At 47.7% G+C, this 24,048-nt stretch overlaps 6 protein-coding genes across 6 annotated transcripts; 4 read left to right on the top strand and 2 right to left on the bottom strand.

Annotated features, from left to right (window-relative positions):
* Positions 1 to 22: 22 nt before the first annotated feature.
* On the bottom strand, positions 23 to 10,122 carry EDB93DRAFT_1131104 (uncharacterized protein; the record flags this gene model as incomplete). The annotated part of the gene is made up of 33 exons (XM_041448948.1): positions 23 to 581; positions 632 to 1,577; positions 1,623 to 2,280; positions 2,332 to 2,612; positions 2,663 to 2,876; positions 2,935 to 3,117; positions 3,172 to 3,287; positions 3,340 to 3,435; positions 3,486 to 3,699; positions 3,756 to 3,842; positions 3,891 to 4,253; positions 4,301 to 4,517; positions 4,567 to 4,623; positions 4,675 to 4,713; positions 4,764 to 5,025; positions 5,076 to 5,220; positions 5,270 to 5,287; positions 5,341 to 5,580; positions 5,632 to 5,670; positions 5,720 to 5,929; positions 5,977 to 6,243; positions 6,295 to 6,364; positions 6,420 to 6,709; positions 6,760 to 6,959; positions 7,009 to 7,261; positions 7,315 to 7,435; positions 7,487 to 7,836; positions 7,895 to 7,972; positions 8,024 to 8,233; positions 8,284 to 8,451; positions 8,502 to 9,653; positions 9,706 to 9,852; positions 9,913 to 10,122. The coding sequence occupies 33 exons, from the start codon at positions 10,120 to 10,122 to the stop codon at positions 266 to 268; spliced, it is 8,217 nt and encodes a 2,738-aa protein (XP_041310221.1). The 3' UTR covers positions 23 to 265.
* Positions 10,123 to 11,638: 1,516 nt separating this feature from the next.
* Positions 11,639 to 14,529, top strand: EDB93DRAFT_1248026 (uncharacterized protein; the record flags this gene model as incomplete). The annotated part of the gene is made up of 4 exons (XM_041452665.1): positions 11,639 to 12,684; positions 12,738 to 12,808; positions 12,865 to 13,707; positions 13,760 to 14,529. The coding sequence occupies 4 exons, from the start codon at positions 11,639 to 11,641 to the stop codon at positions 14,527 to 14,529; spliced, it is 2,730 nt and encodes a 909-aa protein (XP_041310220.1).
* Positions 14,530 to 15,147: 618 nt separating this feature from the next.
* EDB93DRAFT_1248025 (uncharacterized protein) lies at positions 15,148 to 16,521 on the bottom strand (the record flags this gene model as incomplete). Its single annotated transcript, XM_041452664.1, has 6 exons — positions 15,148 to 15,748; positions 15,809 to 15,977; positions 16,035 to 16,146; positions 16,196 to 16,228; positions 16,285 to 16,382; positions 16,431 to 16,521. 6 exons carry the CDS (start codon positions 16,519 to 16,521, stop codon positions 15,148 to 15,150), a joined length of 1,104 nt encoding a protein of 367 aa, XP_041310219.1.
* Positions 16,522 to 16,823: 302 nt separating this feature from the next.
* EDB93DRAFT_132765 (DUF55-domain-containing protein) lies at positions 16,824 to 18,453 on the top strand. The gene is made up of 9 exons (XM_041455094.1): positions 16,824 to 17,106; positions 17,164 to 17,265; positions 17,317 to 17,350; positions 17,398 to 17,417; positions 17,465 to 17,489; positions 17,551 to 17,566; positions 17,628 to 17,649; positions 17,712 to 17,880; positions 17,937 to 18,453. Exons 1-9 carry the CDS (start codon positions 17,029 to 17,031, stop codon positions 18,266 to 18,268), a joined length of 798 nt encoding a protein of 265 aa, XP_041310218.1. The 5' UTR covers positions 16,824 to 17,028; the 3' UTR covers positions 18,269 to 18,453.
* A 1,885-nt stretch (positions 18,454 to 20,338) lies between these two features.
* Positions 20,339 to 22,175, top strand: EDB93DRAFT_1131040 (uncharacterized protein). The gene is made up of 3 exons (XM_041448947.1): positions 20,339 to 20,893; positions 20,977 to 21,326; positions 21,408 to 22,175. Exons 1-3 carry the CDS (start codon positions 20,406 to 20,408, stop codon positions 21,779 to 21,781), a joined length of 1,212 nt encoding a protein of 403 aa, XP_041310217.1. The 5' UTR covers positions 20,339 to 20,405; the 3' UTR covers positions 21,782 to 22,175.
* Positions 22,176 to 24,025, top strand: EDB93DRAFT_1222899 (PLC-like phosphodiesterase). Its single transcript, XM_041451170.1, has 10 exons — positions 22,176 to 22,413; positions 22,470 to 22,489; positions 22,543 to 22,621; positions 22,670 to 22,717; positions 22,779 to 22,805; positions 22,857 to 22,972; positions 23,038 to 23,336; positions 23,386 to 23,461; positions 23,514 to 23,589; positions 23,640 to 24,025. The coding sequence occupies exons 1-10, from the start codon at positions 22,389 to 22,391 to the stop codon at positions 23,810 to 23,812; spliced, it is 939 nt and encodes a 312-aa protein (XP_041310216.1). The 5' UTR covers positions 22,176 to 22,388; the 3' UTR covers positions 23,813 to 24,025.
* The last annotated feature ends 23 nt before the right edge of the window (positions 24,026 to 24,048 follow it).

Below are 24,048 nucleotides of genomic sequence, written 5' to 3'. Positions count from 1 at the left end.
AATGGCAACAATATATAGATGTCGTGGGAACGCTGAGATCTTGATCTGCCAGCACGCTGACACAGTGAAGCAAGATAATAATGATATGTATTCAATCGTATGCGTACCCTGTGTCGTGGAATGACACGGCATTAGCAGTAATAATACTAGCAATCAGTGTAATTATATGTATGTGTGGAAGACAGACCTGAAACGATGCAAGTTAGAAGTACAATACATGCTCTATACATAACGGTCCATGAAGAAAATGCATTCTGCTGAAAGATTATTCCAGGCCAACAATTTTTAGAATTAGTTCAGATATCCAAGCAGCAATCTTCGACCAATGAATTCGATTGGGAGTCAAGAACTGGAAGCTCGTTGTGAGGCCTTCCATACCCAAATCTTCCAATTTTTGTTTCAGGCTTTGCGCTGAATTGCCTTCATCCACCGTGCTGAGCGTAGATACAGACATGGAGTGTATTGATCCCAGGCGCAGTGAGTCCTGTGCATTGCGGAAGATGCTTGTCACAGCTCGAATGATTGCAGCATTGGAAGAATTGGCGAAAGCATCTTTGATCCTGTCCTGCAGGATGTCGTAGCTTATAGACAACTATCAGCACAAGAAGGTTGATCATAAATTAGGACTTACATAATTGAAACTGTTTCAGGGTGTGCAACGCCGATATCTGCCAGCAAATTATACAATATCTCGGTCTCGGCATCGTCACCTTGTGCAGTGGTCAACAATGTGCTCGCAAACGAGACGGTGAAAAGTGCGGAAGTGCTATCTGTCAGAGACAGCAATTCGACGGAAACGCGAGGAACGAGATCATTTTGACGTGGGCGAGAGGAGTTGGATGCTGGCAAAAACTCTTCCCCTTTACAGTCTTGTAGGAGTTGTACATAAGCCTCGTGTGTCGTGCAGAAGGGGAGCAAGGCGATGAAGTAACCAAGTGCATCTGGACACAGGCCTGAAGCGGAGCCATACTCAATTTGTCTATCACATTGTGTGGTGACTAACAGCAAACTCCGCAGAACGAGCTCCGCAGAGGATCTGAGGTGATTGTGGCGGACACCCTTGAAGATAATGGCGGCGAGTGTGAAGGAAAAGCTAGAGTCGAAAGAGAGGTAGAGCAAGTGATCAAGTTGACAGGCAGTGTCTTCTAGTGAAACTCGACCATCCAGTAGTACACGTGGCATCGAACTGCCCTCAAAGGCACCATGCTTTTCCAGCGTCTCGACTGTCGCGCGCATGAGCTCAGCAGCATCTGAATAAAACGCAGCGTAGCTGGATTGCAGCAAAGCGACAGCTAACCAGAAAATCTGGCAGAGATACCGGGAACCCTCAGTTAGGGAAGGTACTACTTTGCAAATGCACCGCAGCATGCAGACCACCGCCATTGTGTCGGATTCTGTGGACTGTCCCAGCGCGCTCTTGAACGCCACTAGCATCTGATACACTAGATCGTCGTCAACGTCGGATGTTGCAAGAGTGCCCAGGACGAGAAACGCGCGTGACTGGATGACCGCTGGTAACTGAAATGCAGTTGATGTCGCTAGACTCATCCACCGTGCGCGCCAGATGTTGAGCAGGCCTGACACATTGTTTTGAGCAATCCAGTGTCAAACATAGAACTCACCTCTTGAGCCGGACGTAACCTCCATCACTCGGACAAGTAGACGAGTCAAAGATTCTTGAGAGTCAATCATTGCCTTGTCGTTTGGAGGATCATAACTGCAGTATTCGCTGGTGCACGACTGACGAGTGAGACCGAACAATGTAAGGTTCTCCACTTTGATTAGCTCGTCGATCAGGAGACGCAGTTCAGGTGCGCTAGCATCCTCGGCTCGCATAAGGTATACAGACTGAAGGAAGTTCATGATTACGCCATATAATGACTTGCGAACTAACGTCTGTCCTGTGCCTGCGATGAGCGTAACAATATGAAAGATGTCGGGGATGTATAGTTGATCATATGCTGCTTGTTTCGAGTGGTTGCTGGCTACAAGCGCGAAACGAGCAAGGGTGGCGATCTCGTTCCAGTGGACATTCTCTGGCAGTGTCTTGGACGGTTTAAGGGAGGTTTTTCCAAGAGCTTTTCTTAACTTTGAAAAAATTCTTCCCCTGACGTTGATGGATGACAAGGCGGCAGTTGACCTTGCGATAGTCTCACATCTTCGGGACCCAACGCCGCCGTCAGACGCAGCACGGATGAGCTCTTCGAGAACTATGTAGCCGAGAGTCGAATCCTGACGGCTGATTTCTATCCAGATGTGTTTATGGATCATGGAATTTATCTATAATCCATTAGTACTCAAAAAAACCTTAATGATTTGATCTGGACTTGCCTCTAGGTCTGAGATGGTGAGGTCAATCAACGAACGAATGCAGTCTCGCAGCCTCGCCCCCGAGTGCTCGTACAGTGAATTGGTCGGATTGCAGAATTTTGCTAGGTTCTTCACCCAAGGGCTCATATACTGTAAACAGGTGATCCGTTGAGCAGCGGTGGCCTTGTCCATGCCGGCGGATATGACAGAGATGAAATCCAGTGTGAGTTTAGGTGCAAAGCCAGCCAAACGATCACTCAGTCCAATGACAAATGTAGATATTTCTCCAGGTATGATTCCCGCTATGTCGAATCAGAACGCGCGGATTAAATAATTTTAAGGAGTTACTCACCCTTCGACACAATAATGGGGTTCTTGTCGTAGTTTAGATATGAACAGAGAGCACCCAAAAGGTCATAGGCAGCTCCACGAAGTCCCTCATCTTCCGAATCGATGTTGAGCATGCCTACATGGAGTAATGTTGCGGAGATATTGGAGAATCTGGGGAACCTATCCATGCGAAAGTAGCGTGTATCCCTCAGTTGACTTTTGGCCGCACGAATGGACTGGTTATGGAGTAGATCAATCGTCGACGGCATTTTGTAACAACTATCTTAATCTCACCTTTACGATGCTATCACGCTGTGGTGAAGAGAAGTAGGACGTTACACCTTGCTTGCTTCTGCGGATGATGAATTCGTAGGGATCGAGGCCAGTAGATACGTTGTAGGCATCGCTAACATCAGCAAGAGAAATAATTTCCGTCGACTTGCAGGTCAAGTTCGGAGAGATGACAGCTGCGCGGATCTATGACGCGCAAATTAGTTGTTGCTTCCTACAGTCAAAGGGGTGATGACATACTGAAGTAACCCGGACATGAGTGTCTGCAACCTCCATAGTGACCGGCATGCGCATTTCGTGGGCTTGCCTCATGGTGACCTCCGTAAAGCCAGTGCTACATTCCTCCTCCAAAGAGGCTGACGAAGTGATGAGAAAAATAACCTTTTATACAAACATATATTTGCTTACTTGGATATTGGAGGGCAGTAAGACTTTCCCGTGGGACATAATGCAAGAGTTCGGCAATTGACGAGCAGGCCTTTACCCCACTCGAAAGCATGGTTCCTATATAGAATGTTCGTAAGCTCATCAAAAGAGGGCGAAAATGTTCCCACCTGAGGAAATGTTATACATCCGCCTCAGATACTTCTGGGTAAGCGAATTAGGGTTCAAGATATAGTAGGTTAGAAAACGATGGCGGATATCAATCGGAATGAGTTGGGAGCAGGTGGTTAGCCATTGTGCTGGTATCTCAGAGGTCGAAGTGAACGAGGTACAATCTAAGATGACCTCGAACTTCCTGTCTTCGTAAGCGGGCGACAGTAATGTCTATTGCGTAGACATCATCAGCACGTCATGACCAAAGCAGTTCTAAAGTCGCGCACCTTCAGGCTGTGGTACATCAACAACTCAATGTCCAGAGCTTCTACATCAATCTGGCAAACTCGCAGAACAAAAACAGCGGGTAAGTCCTGTATTGACATTAGCAATTATAAAAAGACGGAATGTATGATACTGACAAGAGGAACATCTGCGGCTACGAAGATATCCTGGACAGACTCAACGCTGCGGTGGGCACAACGATTCATCAGGTCAATAAATTCCCGGTGCTCGGTCCTAGGATGTTTTGAGAAACGAGGAACCTCAGGAACTTCTTCCAGTTCGACAAGTAAATTACAGAGATGCTCCCATGCGGACTTTGCATTAGCAGTTGATGCATCTTCTTCTCCGGAGGCATTGAGTTTGGCGTAACTGAGTAACTCTTTACCGATCTTGTCCGCATGCTTGTCCAGAAAGCGATGAAGAACAATTGTGTCAGTGTCGTCGGCTGTCGTGCCCAACCACTCCGTGGATTCCTCGTCAATAGCAGTAGAGGAGAATTTCTATGAATGGTAAGTCTCCTAGAATGACCAGTAGTTATGGGACTAACGTTGACTTCGCTCAGATAACGAGTGACACTCGAGATGTTTAGGCCCAAAAAATCGTTCAAGCAAAGCATGTGAGCCTCCTTCGCGAATAAAATGTTGTTGGCAAGGTTCTGCATGACCTTTGCTATTACCATTAAGCCCCGGCGGATGACTCCGCCATCATCTCTGGGCACCGTAACATCAACAATCTCTGGAGCGACGATTGCGGGAGAAATAAACCTGCAAAGAAAATTGGCACCACTTGGCTTGCTGGGATGAATTAACTGACCGAAGAAATATGAAAGCACCAAGAGCAGCAAACTTCGATTCCGGCCAAACTTGATAACTAAAATTTCTTCAGCCATCGCTAGCGCTTCGAGAAGGCAAGACAGCTTACACCGATCTCGCAAGGTGAGCGCAAACTTCTCGAATCATCCTGGAAGTGACGTAAGTAGACAGCGGGCCCAAAGTTGTGTGATCACACACGGTGGTAAGGCAGGGACCGAGGAAGTAATGATATCGAGGAAAGACAGAGCAACCAGCTCGACGTTCCTCCTATTTTGCTCAACCTTATCTCGGGTTGCCTTGGTGGGGTCTAGATCATATGCATGACCTGCGGGCATAGACGTCATGGTCTTGACGAGAGGGACGATCAGACCTCGCAGATAGTTGTACCCGTGTATACGCGCAAATGCTGAGAGGAATCGCGTGCATGTCGAGTTCCCACGGAAAAGATCCACCTCACTAGCTGTAGAACTCGGTGAGTAGTCAGTTCTGAGGCGCAAACGGTTGACTTACAAGTGTGAGCTATTTCTCTGTCAATCATTGTTTTCAACAAGGCAACGAGTGACGCTCTCGTGTCGAATATATTCATTAGCACGGAGATCATCATGTCAACCTCATTGGCAGGACAACACTCGCATATTACCATCGCAAGCACCATCTATAAAGGTCGTGATTACGTATCGTGATACAAGAAAGATAACCCCTACGTCAGATCCTTTGACAAGCTAAAAATATGAGTCAGCTGTGCTGTGAAGAAGATGGAGGGATAAGAACACACCTCTCGCAGTTGATCTCGGCGTGCTTGCAATTCAGGATTTCCTTGCGCCTCGAACTTGGTGCCTTGCCCGAGTACTCGAGCAAAGACGTTGACAAAGATGGTCCGCTTCCTCATATCACTGTCATATGCAGAAGCAATGCAATGCTTGACGGCGTTCTCCGAGTTTGAGGTGACGAGGTGCGAGAGGCCTGTAATGACCAGATCACGAATGTCGGCTTCTCTCTGAGAAGCTAGCATTTTCTGATAAAATATGAATTGCTGATAAACAGGAACAAAACCGCAGAAAATTACCTTCTGCAGAGACGGGACGTCTGAAGTACTGTCGGGCACCTTCAAATTGATTAGTCTCATTCTCAAATTGATATTACGAACGAATTACTATGGGATCAGACTGGCATATGTCCAGAGCTCTGAGCAAACCATGGGAGTATCGGATGAACAAGCGTGACACCACGTGTCCATAGTCATCGTTGTCATTGGAATTAGTATCGATCGGTTGGAGTTTCAAGCGTTCAAGGAGCTTGACGACTGTGCGAAGAGAGGCAAAGTTCAAGTCGTACTGAAATTGGACAGCTTCAGGGTCGGTGTTCTGAAATATTTGAGTGATAATCTAAACCTAGAGCTGGGTAGACGTACCAATGTTGGATCCTGGAACCAATCCATCACGATATCAATGATGCGATTGCGCGATAGGTCGTCCTTACGCAAGGTCAACGTGTCTGTGCGTTGGCAGATGCTATCGCAGAGGGCGCAAAACTTGACCCGGATTCGATACGACACTGGATCGCTGAAACGTGAGATAAATCCGACGAGGATATGCAAGATCGACCCTAGATCAATACTGAGAGCTTCATCGGGTGGCATTTGTGCATTCTCAACAAGTGATTTCAAGACCGAAATTAACTACAGAAAATGATTAAACCTGGATTATAATCGCCAGTCACGAACTCGTACCTGATCCAAGAATAATCCGTATTCATCCTTGAACTCCAGTCCTGCTCCAGCCGTAATGTTCCGCGTGATCCTGGCAAAATGACTGCATCGGACTTGCAAGATATTGCCAAGAAAAATGTACCCACTCGTCAAGATGTCTGAATAACTTTGAAAAGAGACGAGGACTAAGTTCCGACCCAAGAGCTTCACGCGCAACTTCCCGGACGCGAACGACATCGTCAATAAGGGCACCGGTCAGGAATTCGATGAAAAGAGCCACAAGGTCTGCCGGGTCTCTCAGAGAACGCATATCATCAAGTAAAAACTCAGGAGAGATCACAGCAGTAAGGGCACCGGGGTCGTGCTTTTCTTGTACGGTGACACCACCGAAGGCGGCCAGGAACAACGTGAGGTTTCTCCATTGGATGAATTTGTCCTGTGCGAATGTCAACCCTATAAATGCAAATACCTTGGAGGCGAAAATACCTCGAGAGTCATGAGCTGCTCATGCTTGCTCAAATGAGAATCGTCGAAAGCTGCTGCTGCGGCCAGAGGATTCTGCACGATAAACTCTGAGAGAGCACTCCATCTATAAAAGCACTCTTCCCAAACAGCGATGTTGATGGGCGACGAATTTGCGACCAAACGCAAGAGCTTTCTGACACGTTTCTGCTCTCTGACACGCCCTGCAACAAAGATTACACTAAGGACAAATTGAAAGTGAATGACACGCACCAACAATGATGACGCCGGGGTCACCGAGCTGTTCATATATGGGGTTTCGCTTAGAGCGTTCCTCTTCAGTGAGGCCGTGGTTGACAGGAGCTCCAGGTTGCCGCTCAGCTTGTGCGATGAGACGAAGACCTTGGGCAGCAAGTTGCGAGACATCACTGCTAACTGATGTAAGGGATACTAAGAAGGCGATCTCGCACATCGCGAAAGCTGGTACACGATCCTTGTCGAATTGCATGCCATGAGCATGGTTATCCTGCACAAGAATATCCTTGAGGTGGTCTATATGAACGAAAGAAGACGACTTACCTCGCTTTTCCTATGGTAACATTCGACAAGTTGATGAGCAACATGTATCCATAGTCTTTGGCTATCAGGATCGAGCCTAGTCAGCAACAGCCTCTTTGCGATGCACATCAACGACATCGGCCTACAAATACACGTCAGAAAATCGCGAAATGCAAGCAAACATTATACCAACATCGCGTTTTTCATCCACCCTTCGATCATTTTGTAGTAAGGGTCAGTCGGAGGCATCTTGAAGAAGAGATCTGTGAGGTGCTGGTGCGATGTCGCGGCCGATATTTTGACAGCTGTATCAGTATCTGAGTCATGGACTCGTGCAGAGATCGAATCCCAGCCTTCCACATCTGTGTCTTCGATGTTGGCGATATAGTAATCGGGCGATGCCCGCAACAGCGCAAGAATGGAAAGGAGCATGAGATCTTTGTCAATCAGTGTTTCGGACGTGAAGCGTTTAGCCTTGGGCCGAGACGCTGCGCGACGAATAGCCCCATCGCTGTCGTATTCGCTGAGCCGCATAGAAGAAGTCTGTACGTCAAAGGGATTAGAACGACAAGCTGTTGAAATATGGTGGGTATATAATTACCTTGTAGATGCATCTCAAGCGCGGTGAGATAGCGAACTGAAGTTTCTCCAAGGATTGCTGCCAAGGAACACGAGGTGCCTACAAACAAGGTCAGCGACCAAAAGCTGTTGCCCTATTTCAAGTACATACCTCTATTGACAGAGTGGTAGCAGCCTTGATAGCACAAATCTTCACTGCATCAGACCGCTCAGGCTCCAGGCAATCCAAGAACAATGATATCGATTCCTCTTCTGGCAGGAAACGGAATACAGCAACAAGTGCCTCAGCATAGGTGGCGACGTCGATTTCATCAAAAGAGTCCCAGAATGGCTTCTGCCCGGGTGACTTCTGCAAGGTCGACTACAAAGAGTTAGCAATGGGACAGATTGGACTACACATGTCACCATCACCTTGATTTCATGCGAGATGTCTGCTGCAATATGTTTGAGGGGCATTTCGCCATCAGGCGATATCCTAAATCCAGCTCTACACATGTCGATCGCGCACACAAATGAGACGTCGGAGAGCTTCGAATTTGTGTTTGAATGTCTGAGTAAGTCCTCTACGAAACGGATATCCTTCATGAAAAAAGTGAGATTAAGTTATAGTCACTCTACATCAGACTCACCCTCCTGTGGCTAGATTTGTGAGTAGGGAAGTTCATGGAACGACTATCAACATCGATTTGATAGTCTGGCGACAGGCGCTCAGCAGCAAGACAAGCAAGAACTGTCAATGTCGGCCAAAGCGCACGCTCCCGACCAGGTTCGTTCGCGGAGTGCAGGAGGTCAAAGACACGCTCTGGTGCGCCTTCGAGTCTCCCTCTTGATCTCACTGCTTCATTGTACTCCTGTGGGCACATCTCAATCCAATTCCAGATTGCCATACGTAATGGGATGGCAACTGCTGTCTGAGCTTGTCGTTTCATGTTCACAAGAAGTGATGAAAGCTCATGCAGAACTTGGACGAGTCGCGCTCTGTCCATCGCGCTATGCGTCATGAGCTGCAAATCGATCGTGTCGGGGTTGTCCTCCGTTGTGTTGGCGAGGAAGTGGATCTTCTGGCGTATTCGGTGGAAGACAACTAACCAATTCGACGCGGAGAGATGATAAACGATTCGTCCTGCAAACTTGCTGATAAGAAGATTCAGCGCAAGTGCGGATTTGACGAGCGCCATATGAGTTCTCTCGAACTGGAACGTGCGACCTAGCTGCCAGTGCCCTGAGGTTATGCTGGCACCTGATTGGAATGACGCGGATGAATTTCTGAGCTTCAGGATCGGCTTCGATCCATGAGATATGTGAGCAGGTAGTAAAGGGCCATTGTTTCCTGTGTAATCGTCGAATGCCGATGACTCCGTCGGTAAATCCACTGACTCGAAATCGTGCAATGACGCGTCAGGAGCCAGGTTTGAAGACGACATGAGTCGAGCTTCCGGCGCTGCAGTCTGACGAAGGTAGAGAACCATCACACTCAGGATATAACGTGCACAATTATCATCAAGAGGATAAGCCTCTGTCCATGGGGGTGGCGTAGATGAGGAGAACTCAGTAGAAGCTTGGCGAATCCTCTTGCCCTGATGACTCGAAGATGGCATTGGCGATTCAACATGACCAGGAGTCTGGCTGCTATTCTGGGGTTTAGGCCCGCGAGCGGATCGCGCGTCGTCCTGTTCATGTCGGTGATTCCATCTTGATGTCATGCATACCGACAAAATCTTCAAGATAAATAGTTGAGACTGCAATGCTTCTGTAGTCATTTGTCCGTCTGCATCGACTTGCTGTAATAATGCGCATATAAGCACCATCTTACACCAGAAGTCGCAAAAGTACCTTTGCAAGTCGTTCGAGCAGCTCGCTTAGCGACCAAGCTATGATGTCTAATGAGTCGTGCGCGATCTCCACCAACGCGCATACTGCCTTCTGTGTCGCAGGATCCGATTCGACAATATCCAGAGAAAGGCCGGAATGGATTGGTAGCTTTTGCGTAATATGACAAGTCAGAGTTGATCAAATGGTCCAGGTGGATAAGTGACCTACTTTATTCTTTATTCTGTTGTTTATAAGGGCTTGTACTACCATCTTCTGTTGCGGAGTAGCAGACGCGCCCGAGTAAGCTATGGAAGGCGGATGGATTGACCCGCCGTTTCCTGTGAGCATATGGTGAGAGTCGTTACTTCTATGGGCTCTGTTTGAGCTCTGAGGTGGATTTCCATGCTCTGCTGAAACAGATAGACGGCGGATAGGCATGGCTTGAATATGCCTACCGCCAGTACTAAGTTAAAGCAGTTTTTGTTACAGAGCTGTGTTTTGAAATTGTCGTTGCAGTGCAACCAAAAGTTCCGGTGGGATTACATAAGGCCCAGGGATGAAAATCATGTATCATTACATTGTATGTCATAATAATCATAATCCCGCATGGATAATAAACAGAGGAAACTGATAAGTACAAGATAACTTGAAGTATATGAACATTAATCTCCAAGCTGGAGCGGTAGAGTGAATTTCCTCAGTCACCGAACAAGACACAAAGTACCGTCGCAGTGATACGGTACAAGTACTACCCGAGACTCATCTAAAAGTATCATCTGGTAATGACTTGCCGAACCTGAGGAGGCCTGATGGCCGCAAACCTCGGCGACACAGCAATATTCTATAACTGTGAGTTGCGAAAGCCAAGTTGCAAGTACAGAAGTTGCCATCTGCACTGCTGTAGATAAGACGCGACCGCGGTTTCCAACTAGACTCTAGCACTGATGCGGCGTAGCTGACGATAGGCCATGATTCGCCGGAGACAAAGAGTCCGAATTATGGGATGATCAGACTCGGATGCGGCAGAACATGATCTGATCATTTGTATGATGGATAGTCGATACGGTGCAAGGTAACATCATGAGTGTCCAAAAGTTCAGAGACAGAGGATGAGAACACACTTGTTGATCTACTAATCGAGGGGACCTGGGCGCCTATCAGACACCGCCACTATTAAAGCGTAAATATGGACCCACATTAACTTTTGTTGAAGACTCTTACTGAATCAGCCGCTTCACAAAAGGGCGAGGAGGGCCCAGACTAACGTTTTTCTTGAACATTTTTCCTTGTTCGAGGTAGCCATTGTTACCTGGATTAGGTGAGTGCCGGCTGTGCCTAGCAAGATGCCACCACTACTGACGACTTGATGAGATGTAAAGCAGAAAGTAGTAAGCTGCAGGTACGTGCGATCCCTTCATGCATGAATGGGTCGAATAATGGGCATTTGGTGTGCTCGACAGCAGTGACCTGACCGAGACATTAGTTCAAGGTCCACGATCATCATCAGTAAAAATGAGTCTCAAACGCTAAATTGTACTCCGCTCTACCACTATACTGGCCCAAAGCTAATCAGACAGCTACTAGTACAATCTTTACTCTGCCACGAGACTTCTAGTACGTCCAGTTTCTTTATTCTCATCGACGTGCTCGACGTGCTCGACGTGCTCCCAGTTGCCATCTATCTTACAAGACACTAAAACAATCTTCGTTGCATTTCGTCTTGCATTGCATCGCTATCAATCAGTCTTATTTTCTATTTCTATTGCTCTCTTGCAGTCGTTTTTTATTCGCTTTTTCTTTCACATTTTTTCAGAGCACATTTGCCTTCCGCTATCCACTTTTTGCCCACAGTTTCCTACTTTCATTTGTCCTTTGATCTCCCTCTCGTCGTAATTGTGCGCGATTTCCCATTAGTTGTTCCAGACCTAACTTACCTCTCGATTAACGCTCAGATATGTCTCGTATTGACTTTCACGACTTTAGCTATCCTCCAGGTGTGGCGTACTCTCGTTCAGCCGTAGAAATCGACCACCGCATGTCTAATCACTACCCTCCCAATTCTCCTACCCATCCTTCAGGAGATCGACGCATTTCCAACGGATTAGGTGTCTACCTTCCCAACACGAGCAATTCGGCATTAATACCCCACTCTATTGGTATTCATCCAGACAAGGAATACAGCAGTATTGGAATAATCCCAGAAGCATTTCAAGTCGCCCCAAATAGGCACACATCTACCCAACACTTCTCATCCTCTAACCACCACCGTCCTCCTCCCGTCCCCCACAGCAGCTCGCCCGCCGCTCTCTCTATCAACACCACTTACTACAACGCCCCCTCCGACGCTGAGCGTGAAGGGTATCTACAACGCCAGCTTCAATTGCTTGTCCCGTCAAGTGATCTTGCTCTGCCTGCCAACTCCAACCCTGGCCCAAACGTACTACGCTCTACTCTCTGGTGGGGCGAGCTCGAACCTTGGATGGACGAAGAATACGCAAAACAGGTTTGTGCTCTGATGGGTTGGGACCCAGTCACCGTCAAAGTTCCAAACCCCGTCCCAGACACTGTCGCTCCTCAACCGACCAACAACTCTGGTTACTGCTATCTCACGTTCCCCTCGCCAGCTATCGCTTCTTCTGTTCTCAACCAAGTTAACGGCGGCGGGAGTACGCAGCCAGTCACTATGCCAAACTCGAACAAACCCTTTGTTCTTAACTGGGCTTCTTCTGTTCCTGCCGGTTCAACTACGCCTTCTTTCCAAACAGCTGGTGTAATTGTCCCTACGGCACAACCACAGTTCCCGAAAGAGTACAGCATATTTGTTGGTGATCTTGCGCCAGAAACATCCAATTCAGACCTTGTGGCCGTGTTTCGAAATCCAGTTCTTGGCCTACGGAATGATCGCGAGCCCAAGTTCATTCGACCTTTCTTGAGTTGCAAGAGTGCCAAGATCATGCTTGACCCTGTAACTGGTATATCGCGAGGGTATGGCTTTGTACGGTGCGTCTGTCGTACAACTAGATGAACAAACTCATAGTCCCCTTCCCACACAGATTTACCGAGGAAGCGGACCAACAGCGTGCGCTGATAGAGATGCATGGCCTATATTGCCTTTCACGCCCAAGTCAGTCATCTTCGTATCCTACTTCGGTCAAGTTAACAACATGATTCTTCTTCCAGTGCGAATATCTCCTGCCACGGCTAAATTCAAGCCGCCTCCTATGCCGACGGATCTTCCCCAAATTCAGTTTCCTGGTTCCCCTACTTCTGATCAGCGCCCAAATACAGTGACTGTAGCTCTCCCGCTCGGTCAGCCAAGGAGCGTGTCTGCACCTATGGCAGCTTCGACGAGCGCTGGATCTTCGTCTTCGTTGGCCGGCGTGCCCAGTGGTTCCTCCGCTTCGGGGTCAACGTTGAGCAGCTCGAGTTCTATTCCTTCGCTTGGATCCGAGGTCAGCACAACTACATCTTCAGGAGCCTTGTCTTCGATGCCGTCGGATGAGATGCTTGGTCTCCCCAACAATGTTCTTGCCCTCGCTCACCAATATGCTAACGGTGGCTCCATCAATAACGCCAAAGGCATCGTTCCTTCTGGTTCGGCGCATGACTTACAAGATCATTCTGGGGCACCGCGGTACATCATCTCCGAAGAGTCATGGAAACACCACGCTCAAGCGCGTGCCATCCTTGGCAACCTCATCGGACCGAATGGCGAGCAGCTCACTTCTACCGACCCCTACAACACTACTGTTTTCGTCGGTGGGTTGTCGCCTTTAATTTCTGAAGAGACCTTGCGGACGTTCTTTACACCGTTCGGCGAGATTCACTACGTGAGAGCTTTATTTTTGTACTATTGGTGGGAGGCTCATGTAGCCGTATCTGTGCAGGTGAAGGTGCCCGTCGGCAAACATTGTGGCTTTGTTCAGTTCGTTCGAAAGGCTGATGCAGAGCGGGCTATCGAGAAGATGCAGGGATTTCCTATCGGAGGGAGTAGAATTCGGTTGAGCTGGGGTAGAAGTCAATGTGCGTCTTCGGGTGTTGTAACACGCCCAACTGACTAATAGTGATGTCATAGATAAAGCTGCGCAAGCCGCCGCCCAGGCAGCCCAGGCCGCTGCACTCCAAGCCCAGTTCCAGGCTCAGATGGCATCTACGCAGGGCCAGGTTGCTCAGAGTCAGATGACGCCAGAACAGGCGATTCAACTCTTGCAGAGGCTTGGTCTGTCAGGCCAAGGTCAATCGGGTGGTGGAAGTGATGCATCGAACTATTATATCGACGCTGCGAAAGGCAGTGGATACTCTGAGGAAAAACTAAGGTCGCTCATCATGAACCAACCACTCTCTGACAGTCAACTGCCGTACGATGTATATTCAGGGGGGTCCGGACCTCGCCCACCATCAAACATGAGTTCTGTGGAACATCATAGATCGCATCTCACGTCCACGTTCTCTCCTTTCTCCCCGGACCCGAATATGTACACGCGGAGAGGTTCCGACAGCTACGATCTGCTGCCCCATTCCATGAACCACGCGTCGCGCTATGATAGCATTATGGAATTTAAGGCTGCAGCTTCCCATTCCAATGAGAGACCCGTTCCCCCTGTACGTACGCCAAGTGGGTCCCAGCGATATGCTCCATTCCTAGATGGCTCTGCCAAGGCGTTTGAGGCTGGGCGTTGCATGACGCGCCAAGAACCAATCTCTCGGCCGAATTCCAGCCAGACATCATCACAAGGACGTTCGAGTCAGTACGATGTGCAGGAACACGATCCCATCCACGATCTTAATGGCACGCTTGCAAGCCTGGATTTGGACCAGCATAACACGCATCCGTCGTCGTCTTGAGCAGCGTTGCTCGGAACGGTCCCCGCCTTCGCCACGTGCCCCCATTCAAATCCCTTTTTTGATTTCGCTGCTCAATTTCATCTCCTGGTTTCGTTTTGTTTGTCCATTTGCCTTGGACCACGACACACTATCACACTGGATCATGAGCTGGGTCATGCTCCTATTGTCGGTTACCCGTTATTCGCTCTCGAGATGTGCCTATTCCGATTTGTTTCAATTCCCTCTGCTACCTTCTCCTCTTTTGTCTCTATCTGTTTTTTGATTTGTCTTTATTTCGCATAAGTCGGTGAAAGAATGAAGTCTACATACATACATCCTGTCTAAAGTAGTACCAGCCAACAAATTTTACAGTAGTACCCACTTCAGTTACTACCTTTACCTGTTTGTCTTATACTGCTATGCACTTGGAAGTAATTATTGCGGTAGAATCCTGCACGCATACGTTAAATCATCAAATAACATTAAGGCATAACGACGGTCGTACAAAACGGAGAGATAAGGAAGACAAAAGGCATCGAGTCATGAACAAACAGGGCTAATAAGATATCCGTGAAAATACATTGAATAGATGGAACAACAGAATGTGAACTGTTCACTATAATCAAGATAAGTAGAGAATTATACATCCGCGATGCTGGCTAGAAGACCTGCACGACCTGTGCCGGTAAGGGAGTCGCCCACTTCGTCACGCAGTCCAGACCCAGATGCCTCAGCATTACTGCTGGAGGCGAGTCTACCAACAACATCGCTTTGGAGTTGCATAGGAACGAAAACAACCTTGGTGTTACCAGACTTGGCCATCTGCTGTAGAGCCTCAAGCTGACGGATTTGCATGGCAGCTGGTGATGCGAGGATATCGGCTGCTTGGCGCATAAGGCGAGCAGAATCAACTTCTGCGCGGGCTGCAATGACCTTGGACTCTCCGATACGCTTCTGCTGCGCAGCAGAAGAGAGAGAGGCGGAGACTTCTGGGCTGAAGATGATATCCTTGATCAGGATGCCTTCAATGGCAACGCCCCATTTATCGGCGACGTCACCGACGATTTCAGCAATCTCGAAGGCGATGGCCTCGCGCTCGGTTACGACACTTTGGACTGCACGAGCACCGACGACGTGCCTCAAGGTGGTTTGAGCACGTTCGGTGAGTGCCTGACGTAGGTCACTGATTCCAAAGGCAGCACGATAAGGATTTATGATCTGAAAGTAGATGACAGAGTCACTGCACAATGTCGTAATGATTAATTAATGGAAGTGGAATATAAATATAAAATTAGCGCACATTTCGACATTGACATTATCACGAGTGATGACTGTTTGCCTGCCAATAGGGCTGATTTGAATTTTGACATCGACAATACGCAAGTCTTCCGTACAGACATTGACTTGTACGAGACCGGGGTCGACTGATTTGTAGAAGTGGCCAAACCGTGTAACCAGACCGACCGAACCTTAATTCGGAGTCCTAGTCAGAACATGATTTGAACATTGAAGAGTGCAGTACATACCTTGCTGGACATTTCGGAATGGATTTGGGAGAGGGCAGCAAGGAATAGCACCACAGAACCCGACACAAGCGCCAAGACTTTGCAGGAATGACCCGTAGAAGCCATGAGTGACCTATGCTAATGTGAGGAGATAGATGTATGGCATAGGGAAGCAGACGTACCTCCCCAGTACCGAGGTCTTGTGCATATGATGGCTAAACAAAAGCTGTCAAATGATGATCTAGATTGCCGAAGATATGGTGTTACTGACCTGCATCTCGCTGCGTTTCAAAGGCTGGACGTTGATCATGTGGTTCTTTGGGCCAGCAAACTCTTGCCCGTTCCTCCTCAATACCGACTCTTCTGTGACTTCAGACATGGTGAGAATGGGTTCAATTCAATGGGGTCTGGACTTACCATGAGGGGCGGTATGGTCAACTACGTTCCCACGGGAAGAGCTGTCAGTAGGAGATGGTACACGGTCCTTGCGGTCCTGGTCGCTCGACATTATGTACAGGTGAGAATGAAGAACGGTCGAGTGAGCTTTTGAGGACCTTCAATAGAGTAGTAAGACAAGGGGCGGGCGGTTCTCACAGAATGTATTATAAGATGTCACCGGTCACCCGTTGCACAGTTACTTAAGTACTCAAGTACGGTCTACGTCATAGTACCGTAGTGACACTCCTCCTAAGCCACACAACGCAGAAAAGACAACAATGTCCCTCCTTTCGCGTAGGTCTTTGGCGCACAAGTTGCGCAGTTCAAGTCGCATGATTTGCTGGACAGATACAGCCTTCAAGGTACATATGAATATAAGTGCGCAGCAACAGATACCGCCTTTCCATCGGAACTATCAGGGCCGAACGTTAAATGAGCACAGCTAAAAAAATTCACCCACCCCACTACATCGTGACTAGGAAAGTAGCCGTGCGCTTGTTAGCAGGAAACGACTGAGTTTAAATTTATCAAGCGGCTTGAGCGTGTCATCGATCACGACGTTCTAGATTTCTAGCCCATGACAAGTACAGACAGAAAATACTGGCTTATGAAAGCTGAGCCAGATTCGCGTGTAGTGAAGGGCAAAGATGTCAAGGTGTGTGTTTTGGGCTCAATATAACCCGCTATCATGATCATGTTGCGCATGGTATAGTTCAGCGTGGATGATTTTGAAGCTGCAAGGACGACGCCATGGGAAGGAGTGCGGAACTTCGAAGCACGTAACTTGATGAAGGAAATGACCATTGGGGACAAGGTGCGTATCCTCTGACCCCAATTTGATATTTCATCAAGCCCCGTCGGAAAGATATTATTCTATCATTCGAATTGTAAAAGTCCTGGTCAGTGAGTTATCGTCCTTACGAACTTTAACTTGACATGTATGCAGGCATCGCTGCGTTTGCTGAGGTTTGCTGTTCAATTTTGTCTTGCTCTCCATGCTTATTCTTTCTCAGGTGTCGAAGGAAGCATACGCTGACTGTATGTGCTGGAGATATAAATATCCAAAACATTTGTCTCATAGGCTCATCCTTATTTATAGACACAGCATGGGATAGGTTAGATTCATCACCAGCTAAGCCTTTGCAACGCTGACGTTACTGTTCTACTGTTCTTTAGCTCTCACCCTTACTTCGATCCGGTAAAGATTAAATTCATGCACAGGAAATATCGAGCCGTACCTTCTGATAAACATTCTATTAGAAAACTAAACAAGATGATCCGAAGTGGTTCATGATAGATGCCACATTCTTATCTCGCGCTGGACATTTTGTGCCGCTCTCTCTTCTCCGTCACATCGCAGAATCGGCGCAATCGGACCCACCAGATGAAATTGCGTATATAGGCACGGATGGAATGAAAGCTGTAAAAGGTACCGAGACTTCTGATTTCGCTCGACTGCCTCATAAACGATGTGTTTCTCTATAGCGATGCCCCTGGTCACCCGTGGACGTTTGAGCGTTCAGCGGGTCAGTAAGGAATGTTGGGAAATCATCCAGATGATGTCAGAAAAAGGTGGTTGGGAAGAAATGTCATTCGGGAAGAAAAAATCAAGTACATCAACGCGCCCAAAACAATCCAAGGTGAAGACAAGTACAAAGAACGACGACGGTGGCAGCGAAGTCGATGCAAAGGTTGATGAACCCGACATAAAACCAAAGAAAGGCAAGAAAAGGAAGGCCTCTGATGTTGATCCTCGAACCCAGGAAGTCGCGATACCTTACCGGCGCTCCGTTCGGACTAAGAAGGAGAATTCATAGATCCCTACGATCATGAGCGCTGTGCTAGTCACTCTAGTCCTCACAGTACATTTGCCGAGGGCACAGGCACAGTCCTTTGTCAATTCTATTGGTGGCCTTGTCGGCGCACTGTTGTACTAGGTGCGAGATTTATGCTATTCATGTCGGTGGTTTGTTTGTTTGTTTGTAAGACTATTCCTACTACTCCCTGTCTATGTCCTGGAATAGGATAGGTGTCGCAAAGCAATGATCAGATCCAGAACGCTAGAGCCATCCACCACAGCTTTTCTGCCATGATCTGCCGTACTTACTGTGAGCGATGTGATCACGCCTTCATCTTCACAGCCTATTAGAAACAAACTACACATCCGACAGTGCCATCCCAGTGACATGTATAAAGGCGAGCGCGTGATTACGTTTTCTGAATTATATTTTTTGGATCACATTAATATGCCAGAGCGGCAAGAGTTCACTAGCACTTACGAACACCTACGTAATAGAACGTACCAGATGCTCAAGCAGGGCTGGCCACACAGCTGCTACACGGAACACGGACGAGACCCGGCGCTGGATCCGACATGTGCGTTGTTTGAGAATCTCAATTAATATCTGGGGAATCCAGGATATGGGTGAGCAATGAGAGCGTTGTTCAAAGATTACAACAAGGCTTGACAAAGGATCCATCGTATCGGTCTTCTGACACTGAACCCACTTGGACCGTCATATATTTCATTCGAGACATCAGGATATACCGAGCTCGACTTCGATCTCTATTACACACGGTGAAATCGCCGAATGCACGGCCGCGACTTGGCCATGGTTGTTCGACCGAAGAGCATCCTCCACAAAAGTTGGCGGTGATCAGTACTTGATTATGCAACCAAGCACATTATCCATGACATGCAAACCGATGCGAGTGAAAGCTCTCGGGCCTGGAAAAGTGCATGAGGGGATCGAATCTATCGAGGCTGAAACCATAGGCAACATTTTGGGCCGTTCAGTTTGACACACTCCAGACTATTCCGAAGTAGAAGATTGTCCAACTTGTGTAGGGTACCATCCGACGATAAGCGCGATTTCAGGTTTCCAGCTCCAGCAACCCACATCGAATAACCCAGCCTTCTCTAGCCCAGGTCAAAGAGATTAATGATTGGATGACTTATTCGTCCAGGCAAGAAGTACAAAATCGAAGTTCGCCGCCATCAGAACATTCCGTAACAGTGATATCCAGTCGTACAAGATAAGATAGAGTTGGTTGCAGAACAAGGCAAGCGTTACCGTCCGTAGTTGAAAGAGGAAGTTCAGTAACTTGAGGAGTCACGATAGCCCGAGGTAGTACGATGACATCCAGTTGTGGTTAATGCTTGACAAGGTTAGGCCCCAGGAGATAACGTATACATAAATGGAGATGATATGTCCCACAGGAGAGCGATCGGAGGTTTGGGGCCAATGGCTTTGACTGTGAAGAGAAAGTATATTATGGCGTGAATGAGCTTCGCATCTATACTTCCAGAATCGTCTGAATGTCCCTGAATGCGTATTGCTTCAAGACTGACCAATCTTCTACTATGGTGACAGCCTCCGTATGATCTGACGATAACACCTGTGAAAGCACTCAGCAAGATGAGTTGTGATAAGCGATTTCATCTAGATGCTCTGACATCTCCACACACTCTAGTTTACACCATTGGGACGGTTGTCGGTACGCAGCATTGCGACATTCTTCTCAAGGACAAAGATGTATGTCAGACTGGTCTGGCTGCAGTGGTAATCACAAGCCTACCTTAACCTGCTTTCCCCCTTGAACCAAGCATTTTAAATAGATCCATTGGTTACTTATTCCAGTTATTGCGTGCCAAAACCTTGATATGTTGAAGACCATATTATACTGTTACAATCACAGGTTATTGATACACCACAGATTGACTATGTGCCATTGAACATCTACAGAGGATTCGAATGTCAAAAGCTACATGGGAAATAGCGGACTCGCCTAACTTAAATTACAACCTCAGTTCGCGAAGCTGAAGACTGAAGTGCAGCAAGCATGCCAGAAAGGTTCAAAGTAAGTGTAAAAGAATCGAATGCCAGAGGATTTTGGTAGGGAAAATATATTTATTTCACACTCCATGGGGTCGAAAAGGACCAAAGTGAATATATGACTAGTTTTTCCCATTTGAGCCGTCACAAGCACTTTCACCGCGTGCACGTCCGCTGGCTACACAGCGTGCGTTGCGTCGCGCCTTTATTGATTTCCCAAGCGATTAATCACCTGGACTCTATACTGCGATTCTTCATGTCTTTCCTTGCGTTCTTCATCAAACCTTTGGCTTATATATCTGTTCCTGTTATCATACTTCGGACGATCGCCTCAGCTTCTCCCGTTGGGCGTTATTATGCCCAGCTCACTGTTTACCTTGGAACGCTGGCAGTAGTCTCAACATGGGGACTTTTTGTTGCAGTCGGAATGACACTCATGGGTCGCCGACATGACGTTAACTATGTCGTGGCCCGGTCGTTCTATGCCGTTGCTAGTCGTGTTTTGGATATCCAAGTAGAAGTCGAGGGCGAGGAGCATCTGCAGACATGCCCTGTGGTCATGGTGGGCAATCACCAGAGTATGCTTGACATTTTGTATTTGGGAAGGTCTGTGTCATTTACTCAAGAAGCTTACGATGAGTGGTGTGTCGCTGACCTGGTTCATATTTTGTTCCGCATGGCGCTTGTAGAATGTTCCCAAGGAAGGCATCCATTATGGCTAAGAAGGAGCTTCAATGGTCGCCTCTGGGCCCTTGGATGTTTATGTCGGGTGCCGTGTTTGTAGATCGTGGAAACAGTGCAAAGGCACACGGATCGCTCGCAGCTGCTGGAGATGAGATGAAAGCGAAAGGCATCTCGCTGATGATGTACCCCGAGGGCACGCGGCACTGCCAGGAGATACCATCGTTGCTTCCCTTCAAGAAGGGTGCTTTTCACCTCGCTGTCCAAGCTGGGATACCCGTTTTACCCATCGTTTGTGAGAATTACTGGAGAATTTACCGCAAGGGCGTGTTCGGATCAGGCACTATCAAGGTCCGAGGTCAGTAGGCAATTTGACGGCACTTGACTCGTTTGAATTTATTGCCGCTTAATTTCACTGATTTGAATACTCGTTTTACAGTTCTCCCACCAATTTCAACCGCAGGACTCTCTGTATCCGATGTTCCTGAATTGACGACGTTAGTTCGAGATCAGATGTTGGCGACTTTACGTGAAATTTCTGTCAAAGTCACCTCAGAAGAAGACGTTAACCCAGCCGAACAACCAGAAGTGGCTGATTTACCAGCTGACGAAGAACCGGATCCCATACCAGCTACCCCTGTCGAGGTTGCGTCCAATGAAGTTCCGGACGCGCCAAGCGACGAGGATGGCAGTGAGACACCGAGCATTGACACTTCGTTGTCTCGGTCGTTGAGGCAAGAAGGAAGCGTCAGTGAATATGGAACAGAGACAGACGATGAGGGGATGGTAGTTGTCGGTAGACAGCACCACTAGTTGTAGGTAATATTGCTTGCTTCTGGAACACTTCCGATGCATGATACCATTCTTGACACCATTATATAACTGTTTATAATTTTCGGACCGACTGTGATACATATACCAATGAAGTTTTAACCGCGGGTTTCCCCGCATTTCTTATAGGGTTTATCGCGCCTGCCTTGAGGCTTCTTCGAACAGGCGCCGATTACCTAAGAGAAGACTTGGCCGTCGCGTCACGCTCTTATCCATCCCAGAAGTACTTTTGAACCCCTTTGCTTGATATATACATTTCGCAATGCATGCAGGGTGCTACTACTAGCTCAAAAATGATTCAACTTTCTAGGTTTGGTTTGATTTAGTTCAAGTTTGGTTACTTCAAATTCCATATAACGTCAGCTCGAGTGGAAATAATTGTCATTGAAGCCGCTTCTCATTCCCCCACCCTACTATAGTTGCCCGACTTTCGCTCGGGTAACGGTTTGTTTCCCAGCTGTCACTCATAAGAAGGGTTTGCTATATAATCTAAAACAGTTGCCTTTCACCGCTCTCCTTAAAGTCCTTTCCTCCCTAACCTCACCTCCCTATACCCCGTCTCTAGTGCTTGTCAAAGTGCAATTCAGACATGACCGTCACTAAAGTTCTTCCAGGTAATGACACTCACCACGTTCCTTTTAACAAAGCTGGACTGACAATAATGTTTCAGAATGCTGGGGTCACCGAGGAGTGAGTCAAATCATCGAGTCACAACGCAACACTAATAAGACACTGCCCCGTAGGCTTCAGCAGCTTTTCCAGAGAACACACTCGCTAGCTTTGAAGCCGCCATCAATGATGGGGCAGAGGGCATCGAGAGCGGTAATTAATAACCCTGGCCTGTCTTAGTCGCCATAACCTGTATCCCAGACGTTCATGTGTCGTTGGACGGCGTCGTCGTAATGTTCCATGACCCGGGTATATTGGATATTTCCCTCATTTTCCGATTCGCTCATCCAATGCAATGTGCGTTTTACAGATCTGGAGAGGACCACAGGATCAAAAGGTTTTTACCTTTCATTCTAAGGCACGTTCGTCGGCTGACCAATGAATGTAGGCTTAATCAGGGAACGGCATTGGTACGGCAAAGATGGAATGGAACACCTCCGCACTATCAAGCAACCTCAACAATGTATCCCCACGTTCGCGCAGACTATCGCTCTTTTGATGAAAGTATGTCCCATTATATCCACGGCGTCCGTGCGTTCACCCAATCGTTTCGCCCACGTTTCCTGTAGCCCGAGAATCAGCACGTCAAGTTTAACGTCGACGTCAAAGTTCAGAATGATCCTGACCGTCTCTTCTCGCTCATGCATGATATTATCTCAACGCAGCCAGATTGGGAGACGAAGTTAGCTCCCCGTATTCTGCTGGGCCTTTGGCATCCGCGTTTCGTGGCTTTTGCGAAAGCGAGATTACAATATTGCAGGCGTTCGCACATCGGTGTGAGCCTTTCTATTGCGCGGAAATATTTCTGGGATGGCGTAGAGGTTTTTTCAATGGCATTTGCCTCTTTGACTACCTATGATGGCCAGAAGTGAGTTTTATTTTTGTATCGGTGGCGGTGCCATGACAGCATGCCAAAGATTCCGGAATGAGTGCAAGGCTGCGGGCAAGAAGATTATGGTATGGACAGTGAATGAGCCAGAGCACATGATGGAGGTCGGTGGCTTTGTTTTTGTGTTGCAACCTCTAGTCCTAATTCACGACACAGGCTGTGCGATGGGGCATTGATGTCATTCTCACGGACGTAACGAAGAAGTGGCTCGAACTGCGTGCCGCTCTTCAAGGTGAGAGACTCGTTTACGTGGCGTGGATAAGCTATTCAACATGCTGTTAGTCAATTATGACTCTATCTTGTCGCAGTACAGCCGACTGTTCCTCTGGACGACCTGGAAGTTTTATCTGCCCCCTATCTTGGCAAATAGAGCGGCAAGAATGTACCTTGAATGTGCTGCAGGTCCTTTTGATGATTTTGCACCACCCGAGCCGTCTGTGACTGTGGTAGCATGATGGATTCTTGGAGAGCGCATCATAATTTACCATTGACAATTTTTAGATAGATCCGGGTTTGACGGGGCTTGCTATTACGTCTATTACTGATGACTTGAGCTGTAAGGTATAGAAGCAGATATATATCCGATGATGCATTGTTCTGTTGTCAGACAAGCGATTGTACATATATGATTGATTGGCGGCATACTTGGTCAGATGGCTTTATTGTGTAATTGACTGTGACTCGAGTCGCG

Source organism: Suillus bovinus, assembly GCF_016758785.1.
Source record: "Suillus bovinus strain UH-Sbo-P2 chromosome Unknown EDB93scaffold_12, whole genome shotgun sequence".
Classification (NCBI taxonomy): Eukaryota; Fungi; Basidiomycota; class Agaricomycetes; order Boletales; family Suillaceae; genus Suillus; species Suillus bovinus.
Note: the sequence above shows the minus strand (reverse complement) of the source record. Positions and strands in the feature narration are given on the sequence as shown.

What these genes read in the sequence shown, in the direction of transcription:
- EDB93DRAFT_132765 (XM_041455094.1), top strand. Translation starts at nt 17,029, where the DNA reads ATGACAAGTACAGACAGAAAATACTGGCTTATGAAAGCTGAGCCAGAT. An exon ending in TGAAGGGCAAAGATGTCAAG is followed by an intron (nt 17,107 to 17,163) that starts GTGTGTGTTTTG and finishes CGCATGGTATAG; the next exon opens with TTCAGCGTGGATGATTTTGA. An exon ending in TGGAATGAAAGCTGTAAAAG is followed by an intron (nt 17,881 to 17,936) that starts GTACCGAGACTT and finishes GTTTCTCTATAG; the next exon opens with CGATGCCCCTGGTCACCCGT.
- EDB93DRAFT_1131040 (XM_041448947.1), top strand. Translation starts at nt 20,406, where the DNA reads ATGACTAGTTTTTCCCATTTGAGCCGTCACAAGCACTTTCACCGCGTG. An exon ending in GACATTTTGTATTTGGGAAG is followed by an intron (nt 20,894 to 20,976) that starts GTCTGTGTCATT and finishes TGGCGCTTGTAG; the next exon opens with AATGTTCCCAAGGAAGGCAT. An exon ending in AGGCACTATCAAGGTCCGAG is followed by an intron (nt 21,327 to 21,407) that starts GTCAGTAGGCAA and finishes CTCGTTTTACAG; the next exon opens with TTCTCCCACCAATTTCAACC.
- EDB93DRAFT_1222899 (XM_041451170.1), top strand. Translation starts at nt 22,389, where the DNA reads ATGACCGTCACTAAAGTTCTTCCAG. An exon ending in AATGCTGGGGTCACCGAGGA is followed by an intron (nt 22,490 to 22,542) that starts GTGAGTCAAATC and finishes ACTGCCCCGTAG; the next exon opens with GCTTCAGCAGCTTTTCCAGA. An exon ending in GAGGACCACAGGATCAAAAG is followed by an intron (nt 22,806 to 22,856) that starts GTTTTTACCTTT and finishes CAATGAATGTAG; the next exon opens with GCTTAATCAGGGAACGGCAT.